Source organism: Danaus plexippus (assembly GCF_018135715.1).
Source record: "Danaus plexippus chromosome 3 unlocalized genomic scaffold, MEX_DaPlex mxdp_30, whole genome shotgun sequence".
Classification (NCBI taxonomy): domain Eukaryota; kingdom Metazoa; phylum Arthropoda; class Insecta; order Lepidoptera; family Nymphalidae; genus Danaus; species Danaus plexippus.
The window spans coordinates 3,059,341-3,076,869 of NW_026869845.1; the positions used below are offsets into that span (position 1 = coordinate 3,059,341).

General features: G+C 33.6%; 2 protein-coding genes across 3 annotated transcripts; one reads left to right on the top strand and one right to left on the bottom strand.

Annotated features, from left to right (window-relative positions):
- The first annotated feature begins 2,152 nt into the window (after positions 1 to 2,152).
- On the top strand, positions 2,153 to 9,035 carry LOC116769823 (zinc finger protein GLIS2-like). 2 transcript variants are annotated; one of them, XM_061526892.1, is made up of 4 exons: positions 2,153 to 2,279; positions 7,780 to 8,000; positions 8,079 to 8,226; positions 8,315 to 9,035. In XM_061526892.1, the coding sequence occupies exons 1-4, from the start codon at positions 2,277 to 2,279 to the stop codon at positions 9,011 to 9,013; spliced, it is 1,071 nt and encodes a 356-aa protein (XP_061382876.1). In that variant the 5' UTR covers positions 2,153 to 2,276; the 3' UTR covers positions 9,014 to 9,035. The 2 variants fall into 2 exon arrangements, with proteins under 2 accessions (XP_061382876.1, XP_032516908.2); XM_032661017.2 differs by lacking the exon at positions 2,153 to 2,279 and adding an exon at positions 7,223 to 7,699.
- LOC116769796 (probable nucleoporin Nup54) lies at positions 9,030 to 17,510 on the bottom strand. The gene is made up of 13 exons (XM_032660990.2): positions 17,288 to 17,510; positions 17,080 to 17,199; positions 16,789 to 16,884; positions 16,478 to 16,701; positions 16,155 to 16,299; positions 15,782 to 15,938; positions 15,602 to 15,710; positions 13,967 to 14,150; positions 13,423 to 13,511; positions 13,101 to 13,268; positions 12,334 to 12,453; positions 9,641 to 9,728; positions 9,030 to 9,415 (listed from the first exon to the last, which is right to left on the bottom strand). Exons 1-13 carry the CDS (start codon positions 17,349 to 17,351, stop codon positions 9,282 to 9,284), a joined length of 1,698 nt encoding a protein of 565 aa, XP_032516881.2. The 5' UTR covers positions 17,352 to 17,510; the 3' UTR covers positions 9,030 to 9,281.
- Positions 17,511 to 17,529: the final 19 nt, after the last annotated feature.

Here is a 17,529-nt window from a genome sequence, read left to right on the forward strand (position 1 = left end):
ATAGGCGCAATATCCACAAATCAGATAAAGGTGGTCAAAATGTTAACGACACTATTGTCAGAACTTTGATTATATATTCCCAATCAATACTGACTTCGTACAGGTATTTTTATTATAAATACAATACAACCTGCGTGTTTAGGTGCATTTGTGAAATATTCAAAGTAAGTTTGCGAGGAAATTCATAAGTACTTGCATCTGTTATTTTTTATAAATCACATCCTCAACAATCCTCAAACAAGTGACAAAAATGTTTGAAGCGGCTAATTTTAGGATGCATCATTGATTTCTTTCGATTTCCCGTGATTTTGTTTTCATGGGACAGACACAAACAAAAAATCAGTGTTCATTTGAAATCATTTGCAATTAGGTACCTAACGATCGTTAATATTTATAAAAATCCATTTCGTTTATACTTTTTATGACAGGAGTTGCAACAAGTTGTGTAAAAACAGATTGAAAATCTTTTGCCGTCGAAACTAAGTTTATACTTTATAGACATTTTGCTGTTGTAGTTTAGATGTATCAACTGACGAACCGAAATTCAGCTCTAAATTTTATTTTATGAAGTTCAAACGATCTGTGATGCCAAATGCAGCAATTGTTAACAATAATAATGAATATTTGTTGAATTTTATAATCGTAAAGCAGCTTTTACAGCACCACTTATATTAATAGCTTATATTAATAGCACAAAAAAAAAATTAAAATTTCACAATTGGTTTCTATAATCTGCATTTTTATTCATTAAACTGGTAACAGTTTTTTCATTGGCATACAGCGTTTAACAATTTCTTTTTCCTCGACCGTTAGCCTTAATAAAGAATTATTATTGTATTTAATTATTTGTAGAAATGTGATATTGTCTATATACAGCGCTCCAGTGATTTAACTATTTCAACAAAGTTTTAATGAGCAGCCGATTTCTGATCTAAACAGCGCTCCTTTTTCGATAGTTACAAGATTATCTTTAATCGACAAGAATATAAAATTTAAACGGTTTCAGCGAATTTATCATCTATAATTTCTAAAAATAACTGTGTTTTATTACTCCTGATTATTTCGATCATAAAATTAAATGTATGACTGTATAATAATAATAATACCTATTGTAACATATTAACTGTGACTGCTGTCTTCATCCTCGACAAATGTCCCTTAATCCGTAGTTGACTCCAAATTCATAATACTGGAAGAATCTGCAGGATCTTTAAGCCTCAATTCCTCTTCGGTTTCCACTTCTAACTAAACAATAATAATAATAACTTTCACAGTACCTTTAATTTAGGAGATGAAAGATGAATTAGGTACATCTATTCTTCCAATTACCTTTTAGCTTTAAAGAAGTAGTCAATCGTTATTTGTCTTCTAATTAGTCTCACTGGGTGAGAATGTCGTGAATAATAGACATTGAGGATTTTGTATATCACTTCCCTCTTGTGGACGCTTTTTCATACAAGTATATATGTATCGCTTATTACATAGACGGTTTTGAATTATTTTAACAGCAGGATCCAACATATAGTGTAATTGAAATTCTCTTACGATACAACCGAAATGAGTGCTCGGAATCACTAATTGATATGGATTTTCTTTATGTAAAGCTTTCAAAATTGAAATATACCTACATATGATAATTAAACATGATTTTATATAGAAAAGTGAAAAGGTAGTAAACAAAATATGAAATTCGAAAATAAAGTACCTCACAAATGCAAATACATTTTGTCGTTGTATAAAAAATTAAAAATAGGTAATGGTGCGTCTAAAAAGTCCACATATTTTGTCACTATTAATCCGACTTTAATTTGACTATTTCATCACATTATTTATGGGGACATACTAAGAAATGTATTTAATGTATAGCTAACACAAATTATAAACAATAAAAATACATTTGTTAGCTATTATAACGATTGAAGCAACTTATAAAAAAAAAAAACATTTATATAAATAAATTCTTGAGCATGATAATTAATGCCAACTTAACTTATTCCAGCCGTATGAAGTTAATAGTATAAAATTGTGATCTTAGGGAACGCTGTTGGGGGGAAAGTTTTAGAAACGTAACAGGTCGCTGTGTTTTAATTTAGTCGCGGCAAATCGCGGTGGCTATTTTAGTGTTTTTATTTTGGCGTAGTTTGCGTGTGGTCGATCCATTATCCCTATGATCTTTTGGCGGGAAAGCAAACATCAGTGGCTGATCGATTGCCAACGCTGTAAGTGCTGAAAATTCCAATTTGACCACCACAACCAGATAAAAGGATTTAAGCAAAATGGTAAGTCTTCCATGTTGCTATTTTCTACTATAAGATTCTTGTCTGTAGTTATTTATTGAATAAAGTGTTAAGTTAGTGGTCAGTTTTACATATAAACTTAGAAAAGAATGCACGTCGAATACACTGAACACTCATCAACTCACTCACTACTCAGCTTGGAATATAATCTATCAATGAACTCTTTGGAAGTATTTGTTTTGATTTCCTGTAAATCTGTATAGTGCTTTTATACTCTTCGGCTTTATTTCTATCTGTCATCAGGTGGAACGATAGTCGAGCGCTAGTCAATTTGTTTTTCAAAATAAAAACTAATTTCTTCCTGACAAATAAACGGTAAAAAGTATTAGACATATTAGTCACTACAGTAACAGATTCAACCTGTTAATACAATTAATATACATACCTACAAAATATTATATATATATATATATCTAACTGTGACTTTAAAAATAAAATAAATGTCACAACAATTCAACATATAGATTATTTTTATATAATTTTATCATAAATTTTATCATACTTATAAATTTAAATAATGTAATGGAAGATACCTGCCATCGTGTTAGGTATTAGGTAAACCCATTCATCACGAACTTGTCACGCAATCGAGGCGTGAATCAGTCTTGGATTATCTCTTGTCACAATGCTCTATCAACGTGATAGCCAGATGGTTTTGCGTGCTAGGATGTATGTAAGTGATTTTTAGCTTTGATCCGAAAAAAAAAAAAAGATTAAAGTAGCGTCAATCTAATCTCCTTCAAATGTTTTAAGATTTATCACTAGTGTGAACAGCTTTTACTATTATGCGTGATAAGTACTTAATTGTGAACTGAATGCAAACAATAACGAAACATTTAAACTGAAATGAATATGGTCTTAAATAATTAAAATAACAGTAAGTGCTGTTTAAGCTTGTTTTAGAATTTTCTTTTTTATTTTCTGAAAAATCGTCTCAAGGTATAAAATTTTATTATATTTAAATGTGATTCAACGATAATTTATAATTTCTTATCATCCTCCACTTAATAAGGAATACTGAACTTTATTCTTCACTTACAATGTACGTATACTTTGGACTTAAAATCTATCAAGGAATTAGAAAAATAAATTAGAATTTTAATAAACCTATAATCTTATCGTAACAGACGAAGACAATAGCGCTGTGTGTCTCCAGCCCCGATAAATAATCCTAGAGGTAAATCCAAATTTATTGTATTGAAAGAATCCACAGAGTTTTTAAAACTGAATTCCTCTTCCGTCTTCTCTTCACTGATAGGCTCTAATTCTAGACTTTCGAGGTAAATAATTATAAGAAATTAATAACTGTCGCCTTTCCTGGTACCCTTACTTTAAGAGGTGTAACATGAGACTAAAGAAATACATCTACACTTTCAGTTAACTGTTAACTTTAAAGAACACTTATTTGTACACCTTGGACCAAAGACCACGAACAAAAAATAGTGGTGCATTAGGACTTACTTAAAATTATCTAAGCTAGTTTTTGCCCACGACTTCGTCCGCGTAAATTTCAGAATTAGTAATATTTTTTTTGTATAGTAGTATGAAAAAACCTGAGCTGTACTTTTTTGTATGTATGTTTGAATTGTGCCGAGATGGGATGAGGCCATACTTAGTGTGATTGTCAAAGATTAGGTTAGGTTAACACATTTTAAGAAGAAGATAGGTTACTGCAATACATTTTTATATACATGATTTTTGCTTTTCCTTCCTTGGCCAGAAAAGTAATTTTCCCTTGGGAATGCGTTGTTTTCCCGCGGTCAAAAGTAACTCATGTCCTTTCTTAAGTCTCATACTATCTCCTTACCAAATTTCATTTAAATCTGTTCAGCAGGTTAGGTGTAAAAACGATCGGCCCACCTGAATTTTCCCATGGGAATGCGTCATTTTCCGGGGGTAAAAAGTAACCTATGTCCTTTCTCGGCTATCAAAATATCTCCATACCAAATTTCGTTCAAATTGTTTCAGTAGTTTAGGCGTGATTGAGTAACAGACAGACAGAAAGAGTTACTTTCGAATTTATAATATTAGTATGGATTGCCTAGTAACTGACATTACCATCACCTCAACTCAACTCATCAAGTCACAAAAAAAATTTACCGTATTTTTCTTACATCACAAATTTTCTTAGTCGTAAGAAAATTAAAATAAGATGATATTTTGATAATCATGTCTTTCAATTATAAAGGCCTTGAATTTAATATGAAATTTAAAACGACATTTATTTAGTATTCGTAACCATAATATATATATATATATATAAATATAAAGCTAGTTATCACTTTAAGTACATATTAGGTACTTACAAATTGACATTAAAAATGACAAAGTCACTTTCGTATTATCAAGGACTTAAAAGTAAATGTGATCGTCATGCTCGTTTAGAAGATATCGATAAAAAAAAAGCCATAATGGTCATAAAACTATGATCATAAATTTTTATTCCATCAAGTAAGTCATTAAACTTTAAGTCAGGTAGGTAGGTAAGGTATAAACATTTTTTTTTTAGTTTGTTACTTAATAACCGCTCATAAGTCTACCCTATTAAGCCTCAATAACCGTGCCCGTTAACCACATGAATATTACTTACTCAACAAACAAATCACCTTATATGTTACTTCGACAATTTATTCGTGATTCTTATTATTGAACTATCTTATAAATATGGATTTTGAAATCATCTATCATTTGTAATGACTTTTAAATGTAACGGTGTTTTTGCAGATAATAAAATTCCCCCATTCCCAACTCCAATTCATTAAAAAAGACTATACGATGATACACAAGGAAAAAGTTGAAAAAATTGCACAATTCTGGCTAAGGACGCAATGTAGATAGATACAATTCTAAAAGAAGTAGATAAAATAGCGGTGAACTGGGCTTAATACGAGTTTGCATGCCCTTACTGTATACGATGCGTTTCCCGCTACTAGATTTTAATTCTTATACAAATTTCTTACAAATGTATAGTTTTGAGGTCCTTTTAAGAGTTACTTTGTTTATTCTGTAGGGCCATAATGCATATTACGCAAGCCGTTGTCTGATAGGTCGATAGTGAAATCGTTACAAGTGACTTACATCCACGAGCTAAATATTTACTTATTAAACAACTTGGACACTTATTTATGATGAAATACAGTCTCAGTAGTGTTGACTTGTTGGAATGATAACTTCTAACTAGTTCGATCTGACCCCCGCCTCTGTACCAAGTCACTGAACAGCATCTATTGCAATATCTAACAACAACAGATGCATTCCATAACCAGATTACCACTCTAAATTACAATTGCTACGCCAATTACTTTATAAATAGAACAATATGCCGCTTATCTCAAAACTATTAAAGATCATGGCTGTATTTTTTTTATATATATGTAAATAAATTAAAATATTCCTTATTTATATTATAAAAAAAGATCAGTGTTTTATAGGAATGAATGCGAATAAAAATATATAATATCTTATAAAACAATAAACTATCTACGACTCGAGAATTTATTGTACATTAAATCATATATTTGTTTTCGCGCTATTCAATTCTTGTAATGTTCCGATATACCGGTGACACCGAGCGGCTGGTGATAAGGGAACCGGTTCAAACCGCCGCGCTAGCCGGCCGCAGGGGGCCGACGACAATCACACACACAAACACATATAAACAATATCACAACACACGCACACACTCATGTAACTGATAATACAAATGATGCCAAACCTCGAATATTGTACTTATACGTCAACAACATTATGCCACGTGAAAACTTAGCGTCACGGTTATCACAATGGCATTACTGTGGAAAATGTCTACGACCATTAAATATTGTGAAATCATTACTTTTATAAGACGAAGATCTAAGGACTTCGGGTTACCACGAAATAATATGAAGATGAGTTTCGATTAAAAATCTATAAGATTCTGTAAGATGAGATTTAAAAAATCATTATCCTCTATTTTAATTACGAATATCGACAATAGTGTATTGATGGAACTCCCGAAAAATCGCTTGTTTGATTCAACTTGATAAGATAAAAGATAATTCTGATAAACCATGCCAAAGTCTATAAGGAACTAAAAATAACGTAATTCATACACCTACTAATAACCAAAAATTTAATAATTTAATAAATACCAAAATCTTAAGGCATCCAGTGCGACGAAAAGTCCAAAAATATTATTTAAAAAATATATACAAATGTTTATATATAAGTGCTCAGATGCAATACAGCGAGATAGGTATATTAAATTAATTTAATTCCAATGAAATAAATTCAACGAAATAAAATATATATTCAGATGTAAAAATTTCAAGTGTCTATCACGCAAATCTTGCATTCTAACAATTCACGAATCCTTCACGTGATTAGCATGATACATGAGACTAACACTATCATAAAAAAATGCTAGCTCAAATATTAGGAGACAGCCATAGCTATACATATACAAATGCGTAAGAATCGAGTCTTAAATCGAATTATATTTAATCTTGCTTCAAACCTTTAAGTTAATTTATTATTAAAACGTAAATTAAAACTTCACTTGTATTTTTTTAACGCCATTTGTTTAGTTGGTTGTCAGGCAAGCATTGACATGAAAGTGTCCGCTTTTCTATTTAAAATTTCTTAATTTCGACACAAGGGCAATAATGCATATATTTACATAAAAATAATAATATTTTTCGTAGCACTATTACTAATGGCATGAAAACCTACGTAAATCCCTAATTTTTCGCTCCGCAGTGGAGTCAAATTAAACTCAGTAATTTTTTTTATCTTTCATGTGAACTTTCAAAATAAGTTAACCTAATAATACCTAAGTTACATAAAATATAATGTCATTAAGCTAATTTGATATAAAAATAAAATGTGTTGGATACCCAATAGACAACTGAATCAAACGACTAACAGAGGTCGCTTCACATAAACACGATCCACGATCATATCAGTAACCTTTTGAACTGAGGCCTATCGCACTGGTTAGAACTGGACTGCAGCCGCGGCAGGCGGCTTCTGATACCCGCTCCTACACAGCTAAACTTAAAATAAACTATAAAAATACTTAATTTATTTAAGTTCCTTATAATTACGAGGTCAGAAACTGATAATAGGACGTTATTATTGTTAAGGTGTTAGTCAATCCGCATGTTCGCAGGGGATTCGTCTTCTTATCAGTACGAGACAATTTATAAGTAGGCAACGCGAGAACGAGCCATCACTACGCGCAGCGATCGCGCAGTGGCTACTAGTGGCCATAAAATCTATTTAGTATTATAACAATGTTAGTGTTTCCGCATTTGAGGTCAGATATACGTAACGAGGGGTGCAGGACGTCAAGATGGATGCCTGCCGAGAGATTCGCTCCTTATTTCGCGAGACCAACTATAATCAAACATTTGCCCCCGCAGGTGCTAATATTTCCAATAATTTAGGCCAAAAGTTGTTTGTTTTTAAAAACTGTGAAATAATAACCATTCTGTTTGTTCAGGAAGAGGATGACGACCTGTCTGGCGGATCATCCCCAGAGCATGTAACTGAGTCAATGGACAGTATTGGTGTATGCGGTTGGCGGGGGTGTATGGCACGGTTTGCGAGCATCCCCCGCCTTTCAGCACACATCGCGCGAGTGCACGCGCATGCACACAGAGACGGATTGTTCTATTGCAACTGGAAGGGTTGTTCTAGACCGCAACGGGGTTTTAACGCCAGGTTTGTAATTACCATGCAAATTGTCAATAGTATTATATTGAGTAACTACTTGTTAACAATTTCCTGTTATATCTATAGGTACAAAATGTTGGTGCATGTAAGGACTCACACAAACGAACGTCCACATACCTGTAATCAGTGTCAAAAAAGCTTTTCAAGAGCCGAAAATCTTAAAATACATCTCCGTTCACATTCCGGGGAAAAACCATACGTTTGCCCTTACGAGGTATGTCATTAGTTTCAATAAAACATGTCATAATTAGCATTTAAATTATACATTGTTCAATTTGATTTATTTATATCGTTTTCTTTAGGGATGCGGGAAAGCGTACTCAAATTCAAGCGACAGGTTCAAACACACACGTACGCACACCGTGGATAAGCCTTACTGCTGCAAAATACCGGGTTGCAACAAACGTTACACGGATCCGTCCAGCTTAAGGAAACATGTCAAGACTTACAAACACTTCGTCAACGATAAGGACCTGCCGAAACATGAAATGACGGAAGAAAGAGCGAGTTCTGATAGCTCTTCACCGCTTCGGGAAAACAGCGGATACGGCCAGTCCTCACCTCGTATGTACATCCCAAATTGTATACCCCCATCAAAATCCTCGTACAATACCTACTTGCCGTATTCGAATCCCGCGTTAGGAGCGCCTTTAGGTTACTTACCAGTGTTAGAACAAGTTCCGTGTGTGCGACCGTTAGAGAGGGTTTTTCCCATGAGAGTCCCGCCCCACGACATGCCGTATACAGACTACCACCTCTACGAGGACCATTACCGGAACGTCTACCCTTACGGCCTAAATTATTCACCCTTAAGGCCGAATGTCAATGAAAAAGTATTATATGAAGAGCAGGAAACAATCGAGGAGATACAAGTTGTTGATACTGAAAAACACGTAGAAGTACCTTTAAACTTAATATGTAGCAAACGACTGGAGTTCAAGCCAGTCGACGATCTAGTCAGACACACAGACTTGCCTCTAGATTTAAGTACTAAGAGTTAATTAAATAATAAAAAAACCGTTTTATCATAGTTTTATTTCTATTGTTACAAAATAAGCTGAAAATTTCCATACAAGATTGCCGACATTACATTCAAAAGTATTACAGTTATTGGTAATAATGGAATAGAATATTTGGAACACTTAAATTACAAAGCACTCGTATATCATCCATATAGTTCGTTGAAAAATCGTCTTTATCACCACCGAATAGGGTCTACTAGCCGAGCCATTCAACAAATCTAGTCGAATAGTCGTCGTTAAGGTTATGCTAAGCTCGCACGAGTCGCGCCATCCCTTCAGCGATGGTGTTGAGAGCTGAAAGGTCCTTACGAGCTGTGTCCAATAAATGAGCCATACCCTTCTGCTGGAGTGATAGGAATTGCTTCACGTCCTCTTGAGCACCTGATTACATAATGATTTGTCGTAAATTACATAATATATATAAATAATTTTCAAAAGAACAGAAATTAACAGCAAACTTTACAATTTTTGTTGGATTTTGAATCAGTGGATTAAGCCATATAATTATAAAAAAAATACTGAATTAAAATATAAGCAACAGAAAATGCTATTATTTTGAAGTACTTCCATGGTTGTAATATATATATATAAGTTATATAAACTCACCTGGATCCAATTGATATCTCTCGAGAGGGGCGCCTGCGCTTGCGCTGCGCTGAAGACGAACGGCACAGAGGAGTTCGTTCAAACGACCCTACAAATATTATATATTATATAAGATATTTCTTTTTTACCTTTTGAAATAAAGTGTTAAGAAATCAACTTTGTTTGATAGTTAAACTATTTATAATAAAATAGATTTCATAATACTGAATGAAAAGATATAAATAATAATCTTATCCACCATTTTTGTTTTATCGCCATTATGGAAAATACAATGAGGTCAGTAACAACTAAACAAAGTAAACGTATGTGTGACTTAATTTCCGTCATTCAGATTGACAGAACTATTTTAACTTTTGGTTTTGCCTACGGTTTTATTTTCCGGTTTCGTGCAATATGTCTAAATTTTTTAAATATGGAACACCAAAAATTTTTAACCCCCAAAAGTTTAAATGATACAAAGTAATGAAAACAAATTTAAAGCAAGTTAATGGTTCTGTTCATACAATTTTTAATTAACATCAAAAATAAGCTTATTTGTTTAAAAGCATCCACTAAATTTCCTGAAATCTTTGCATAATAAAGTTGAGACTTAAATATACATAATAAAGAGATTTTAAACGTTAGCCAAGTATTAAACATTGTAACCAAACTTTATTTTCAGATGTCACTCGATGTATTTTTGGTTAATAATTTAATATCTAAGTTAAGAAAATACAATAAATCTTTATAACTGTATCCGTTAATATAGTTAGTTAGTTGTGACTTTTACAAGTGTGGCTAGTTCTACTAGAACACACTAAATATGTGAAAATTTGTGAGAATGGTTATAGATAGGGATGTATTGGATTTCGTTACTCTTCCACGCTAATCCTGCTGAAAAGATTTTGACGAAACTTCAAAGACATACAGCTTAGACATAGGAATAAGACATAGGAAATAATTTATCGTAAAATTCCATGTATTTGCCGAGATTACTCCAAAAGAGTGGTATTTATATAAGTTACCACACACTGACTGTAGATGTCACTACATACTATTTACCAAATCAATTTTTTTAAAAAGCTTAACTTTTTCACTGACTACACCGAGGTCGCTAGCAAAAGCTAATTTAAATTTAAGCATAAACCCCTATATACTATAAAAAAATAAGCGTACAGTTTCAGAGTTACTGAAAACTAAAAAAAAAAAAAAAAAACAATAACATAAATCATAACATAAATTTTAAGTACTTTTATATGATATTTGCTAAAGCTGGTGCATCAATCATGGTATCACTCACAACAGTATAATACGAATTACGAACCGGTTCCGACCGGACAGGAAGATAGCGGCGATGCCACACGTTCTTCAGCCCTAACATTATAGTATTAAGATACCTTCGTATGAACTTATCTAAATGATACGTCATTATAATCTTTCATATGTTTCTTGATCCATTCTATATGCTTACCGCGTGTTCGAAAAGTGACGTTACTTACACACTGACAGTATTCCATAAGAAAAGCATATCACATTATAGTAATCACGTATCTAGTTTATCGAATGAGAAAATGAAAACGATACGTGTGTATTGTGTTTGAAAACACGTGGTAAACAAAACGATCGTCTATACGCTCGTCTGGAGATAATAAGATTTTTATCGTGATAACGCAACACGATGCGGTCGAGTGTACAAATATAACAAAACGATCAATAATACAGAAACATTATGATTTCAAGCCGAGCTAATTGAACTATATACTATCAGATTACAGCTGATAACAAAACTGCTGTATAATTCTAACAAATCCCTTGTATATGTGAACAATAAACAACGTATAGTTAAAACCAATTATTATTAGTTATGAGCAACTTTAAACAAAGTGGTCACTATACCGATGACGTCATTAACAAGTAATGACAGCATAAGGGATTTAATTTAGATAGCTCACTGAGGGCACGCAAATATTTTGAAATTCGAATCGTCAGTAACGAAATTGATTAAAAAAAAAAAACGTTTACGTTAATGAAAAATCATTTAAAAAGTCTTAAATCCACTACATATATTTTAATTATAATTAAGACTGTCGCTAGCGTGCGTTTGAATGGAACTAAAGTTTTCGGATACAAAGCGTTTCTTATTATTCTATGTACTACAACTATATATTTTTTACACATATATTATGTACATGTCTATAAAATGTGGCGTAAAAGTTTAAAATAGTAGTTTTTTTTTAATTTTTATTACTGTTAGCCCTGCGGCTTTTACAGCGTCATCGGAAGATTGGGCCAGTACTGAGAGCGGCCCGTTACAAAGGTGCATGAAGTGCCCTTGTGTACATACGTTCTAAGAGCGCTTGCTAAAATGACCACGAACTTAGGACGTCGTGTATGAAGGAGGGATTGCCAGCGGCGGTCTCCGACGCCCTCTAGCGAAGGACGTACGGAAGCGGGGACCTCGCTCACTCCGGCGAGTGCGGTGATCACGTATGTTGGCGCGTAATGTGACTTAAAATAGTAGTCTGCTAACATAACTCTAGTTCAATCAGCGGGTTAGCAATTTTGTGAATATTACATATCTTCCAGACGAAAGATACCATACAACTACTTATATATCACATAAACAAAATCATAGTCTAAAAGCCATTCACTCAATATATAAAAGTACCTATAATATATATACATGGTATTTGTTTCGTATGTTATACACTCACATTATAGAGTGGTGGTGCAGCCAGTTGTGATGCTAATTCTTGTAGACGAGCCCGAGCCGCCTCCTCCTCAGGACTCAGGGGTATCCCCACACGACCTGCGACCTCCTGGCGAGCGATCACCTACAAAAACATAATTTTATACAATAAATTCATAAAATCGATGATTTATAAGAAAGTCATAAATTATATCAACAGGTTAAAAAAAGGGTTATTCAGTTATATACAAAAATGTATGAATGAAAAACATGAAACATCCTGTATTTAGTTAACCGATGCAAACTATTAAAAAATATAATAATATAATAATGATGAGGATCTTATGTACACAGATATTGTAGCTGTTGAAGTTCTTTGAGCATTAATGCAGGTCGCAAACAAACACCGATAACTCAAACAATAACTGAAGGAAGTATTCATTTCAAGCAATTTAAGTTTGTACCAAAGACACTTTACAACTATTTTCATTAATGTTGAAATTCCCAGCGTTTTCTGTGCTTCATCATAAACAAATAAGAAACATTCTTGTATGTGTTTATAATATTAAAATATCGTCTTTTCCGCATGGATGTTTTTGTAATACAACAGACAGCAACATAAAATTTATATTTTTTTTTTCAGTCTGTCCGTTCGTTCCAACTAATCTCTTGGACGACCAGTGATTTGGACAGGAGTTTATCTGGGAGATAGCTGACATATTGAGGTGTAACATAGACTACTTTTATTTATACAAATACAGATATTTGTATATATTCATAAAACTAATATACCTGCAGCAATGTATGTTTTAGTGAGTGTAGGGTTGCCGCAGAGCGTGCTAGGGCTGCCGCTGCTGCAGCTCGTCGTGTCCGTAATTCTCCCAGTGTGTCTCCAGCACGCTTCAACCAACGAGCCTGTAAAGCAGCCTCCTCACCCTGAGCACGGGATCTGAACTTTATCTGTGGAAGATATCATTATTAATTTAATCCTATAGAATATAATATATAGATTAATTATTAGTGATCATATATATATATATATATATTACACTCTCTTTTTATATCTGACAAAGCAAAAATGTTCAAATATTTTTTAAATAACATAAATAAAAACCTCAGAGAAACCAATGATAGGAACAGGTATGTAGTTTTCCGGATCAGGATTGTCTGCTTGGGCTTGCTTCCAAAGACGCATGTCCATTCCTGAAAATAAAACTTTCGATTTAAGTATGATCACTGTAAAAGTCTTAATTGGGACTAAGAAATTCATCAATCAAAAAGTAAATTGTTTAGTACACTTGATAACCTGGGTAAAGATTTTGACATATTACATGCTTGAATAAACACTTTATAACATTCTTATATGTATCGAATTCACAATATTGGCTGAGACTTTATCTATATGCAAAAAACTACTACAACCCTAAACTATAAAAAAAATGTAATTAGGCTGATAAAATTTCATATGTAAGTATTTTTTTAACTATTTACATATCCCATGCATAAAATATTTTAAACTCATTGTGTAAGTACATAAATGAAATATTTATAAAAATAATATAACTACTTTTATATAGTAAAGTGCTCTATGTGAAAATAGTAGCTGCATATGGTCAATATGGAGCTTATGTATATGAACATTAAAGCCATTAGCATACCTGGTGGAGGTGTTTGTAGATACTGATCTAACATCTGCGGAGTTGGTCTCGTGACGGGTGTTATGCTGGAACATCCAGCTGTATTGAGAGCATTCTTAGCAGCGCCAGTGTTAAGAAATGTCGACAACTCCGTTGCGCTGATATGGACTCCATTCGCCCCCTTGTCAACCACATATATAATCACCTGGAATAAATTTTGCATATACAGTTAAAATAATTAGAAAAATAAACACAAATACTAGTAGATTATTTAATGAGAATTTATGTATTAATGTAAAATCGTGAGATAGTACACACTAACTAAAAAATCATTTGAGAACATCCCTGTTTTAATTTAATTTGCATAATTAATAGATAGTCTTAAAATAAAAATTACTTATGGCAACATCAAGTAACTTTTCATGCAGCATACAAATGAAATAGTATTAATGTAAAGAAATGCTTTTAATAATGACATCAAAGTCTTTCGCGCGTATTCAATTAAATAAAACTAATATATTCTAGATATATATTATATTCTATATAATATATGGGGTTTTCCAATAGGGACGCTTGAACTTTGACAGCTGATTGCGGCCATGTTGTTTGAGTGACAGCTGTCAAATGCAGTGTGTTATATTCATTCCGTCCTCCCAAACCACTGGTTTGGTTAATGACCATAGACAGCGCCGTGTGTTCGCTGACTGGGCATTAGAGCAGTTGGAAGTTGACGCCGATTTTGGCAAAAAAATCATCTTCAGCGACGAGGCGCATTTTTGGATGAATGGCTATGTCAACAAGCAAAATTGCCGTATTTGGGACGAGACCAATCCACACGAGGTTCACCAAGTGGCAATGCACCCGCAGAAAGTGACTGTTTGGTGCGGATTTTGGGCCGGAGGCGTGATTGGTCCGTATTTTTTCGAAAACGATAATGGTGTGGCCGTCACCGTCAATGGTAAGCGATACCGGTCGATGATAACCAACTTCTTTTGGCCTGAAATCGAGAATATGGATCTGGACAACATGTGGTTTCAACAGGACGGCGCTACGTGCCACACAGCACACGCTACGATGGAAGTTCTGCACGAGCAATTTCTGGACATGGTCATCTCGCGCGGAGGCGACGTGAACTGGCCACCGAGGTCGTGCGATTTGACCCCGCTGGACTTTTTCTTGTGGGGTTTTCTTAAGTCGCAGGTCTATGCCAACAAGCCGCAAACCACCGATGCCCTCAAAGTCAACATACGCCACGCCATCGATCAAATACAGCCCGATTTGTGCGCCAGAGTCATCGAAAATTGGACCTTTCGTGTGCGCGCCACCAACCGAAGCCGTGGCGGTCATTTGAATGATGTCATATTCCATACATAATGGGGTAGATAGACCTTCCAAATAAAAAAAAAATTTCGCAAATATCTTTCCTACATGTATTTTTTTTTTTGCATGTCAAAGATCAAGCGCCCTTAATGGAAAACCCTATAGATTTACTAATCGGTTTTTTTATTGTTTCAAACAACATAATCCCGACGTTACTGTTACTTTGCGGCAGCCCTGATCACAGGCAGACGAAATGAAAATTAATAAAATAACACCTTATACATCCGGAAATATTATTTTTATTTGAATGCATTTAATAATATTGACAACATTTACCTGGGTTTTAGTATCTGATACAGCCTTTGTAGATTCAATATTGATGGCTAAATTTGGCTTATTACCGAGCAAACCAGCCAGTGATGTAGACAGGGTTTGTTGATTATTCCTTAAAAAAAAAAAGATAACAATTATTTTATTGAAAATTAAAAAAAAAAAAGTATAACAGATAAAACATACTTAATTTCCTGTTCAGTTTTATTGAACAGTAACGCGACATGACCTTCCTTATCCTCCTTGCCACCGATTCTAGAATAACCAACAGCTTTGAAACGGCAAAGAGGATTCTGTTCGTTCAGTTCAAGTGGCGGTGCATTACGACTGTAGTAGGCTTGACCTGAAAATTATTCACAGATTAAATCTAAATTAATATATTATAACCTACACAATAAATTTTCTTTAAATAATAGATAGCTATTTTAATGAATTAAATCTTTTCAATTTTATAACATACTTATGTATGAAAGAAAGATCTTAATCTACTTTTCTAATTTTATGTATAAACTATAAATTTAGTACTATGTGTTATCAAAATATTATTTTATTCACATACCTGTGCCCCACTGTGCTTGTAAGAGGTTCCACTTAGCCAGGACTTGATCGCGTTCATCACCAAACACACAACAGTTGAAGACAGCTGCCACAAGAGCTTCATTGGCATTTGTTGGTCCCTGTTGCTGCTGTTGCTGCTGTTGTTGCTGTTGTTAATATTTCATGTTATAATTAAAATGCGAACATAGCCATTTCTCAACTTAACCATAACAATTAGAAACTAAATGTAGCAAGACCAAAACGAAATCTAAATGTAATTAAGTACACTAATAATTTTACATTGAAGTTAAAGTAAAACTTAAGTATATATGTTATTTTTCCAACCTGCTGTTGCTGTCCAAATGTATTGGTGCCCAGAGTACCAAATCCACCAAAACCAGTACTAGGTTTTGAGCCAAAGGATGTGCCAAATGTTGATCCTGTCCCAAAGGCATTGCTTCCTAATGTGTTTGTGCCAAATGATGGCGCTGTGTTTCCAAATGTTGATGTTCCAGTACCAAATCCAGTTCCAGTACCAAATGTTGATGTCCCGAAACCACCACCAAATCCTTGAACAGTAAACCATATTAATATTAATAAAAAAAAAGAGAGACACTGAGATGTTTATAGAGTGGCTTAAATAAATATATATATACCGGTTGCTGGTTTAGCTGCAGTAGCCCCAAAGCCAGTGCCACTGAAAAGTGATGGTGTAGTTGTTGTAGCTGTGCCTATACCACCAAAAGGAGTCGCTGCAAATAGAATTATGTTATAATAAAAGCAAATTGTTTCCCTAATATTATATTCACAACTTAACTTATGAACTAAACATTAAAAATGAATTTTTGTTAATGTTCTGGATCTACTTCCTTGTAAAATGTCAGGGCCAGGTGTTAATATGGGAAGAATAAAAATAATATTAATACTTAAATAAACTCGGCTTATACCTGTAGTAGATGTCTGTGCTCCAAATGTGCCAAAACCAGAAGCAGACGTAGCTGTACCAAAACCCCCGAAACCAGCAGTACTTGTAGTAGCTGTGTTAGTGCTACCAAATGAAAATGTCGCTGTGGAACAATATACGAAAACATCCGATATTAATATTGACAAAAAAATACAGATTTCATTAATTAACTAAATTTTAAAATTACATACGTTTAGCGGCAGAACCGAAACCTGTACTCTGTGAGGTTGTATTAGAACCGAAAGAAAATGCCATCTTTAAGTTATAACAATTTTAAGTTCGGGATATCTTTATAATGAAGATATATAGTATAGATATATATTCTTATTACTTAAAATTTTATATTTTTCCAAACTTATTTCATTAAGGAACAAGTTACTGTGCATTGTTCAGTTAAATGCCAATTGTGGTTTGTGACATTGTCAATATTAAA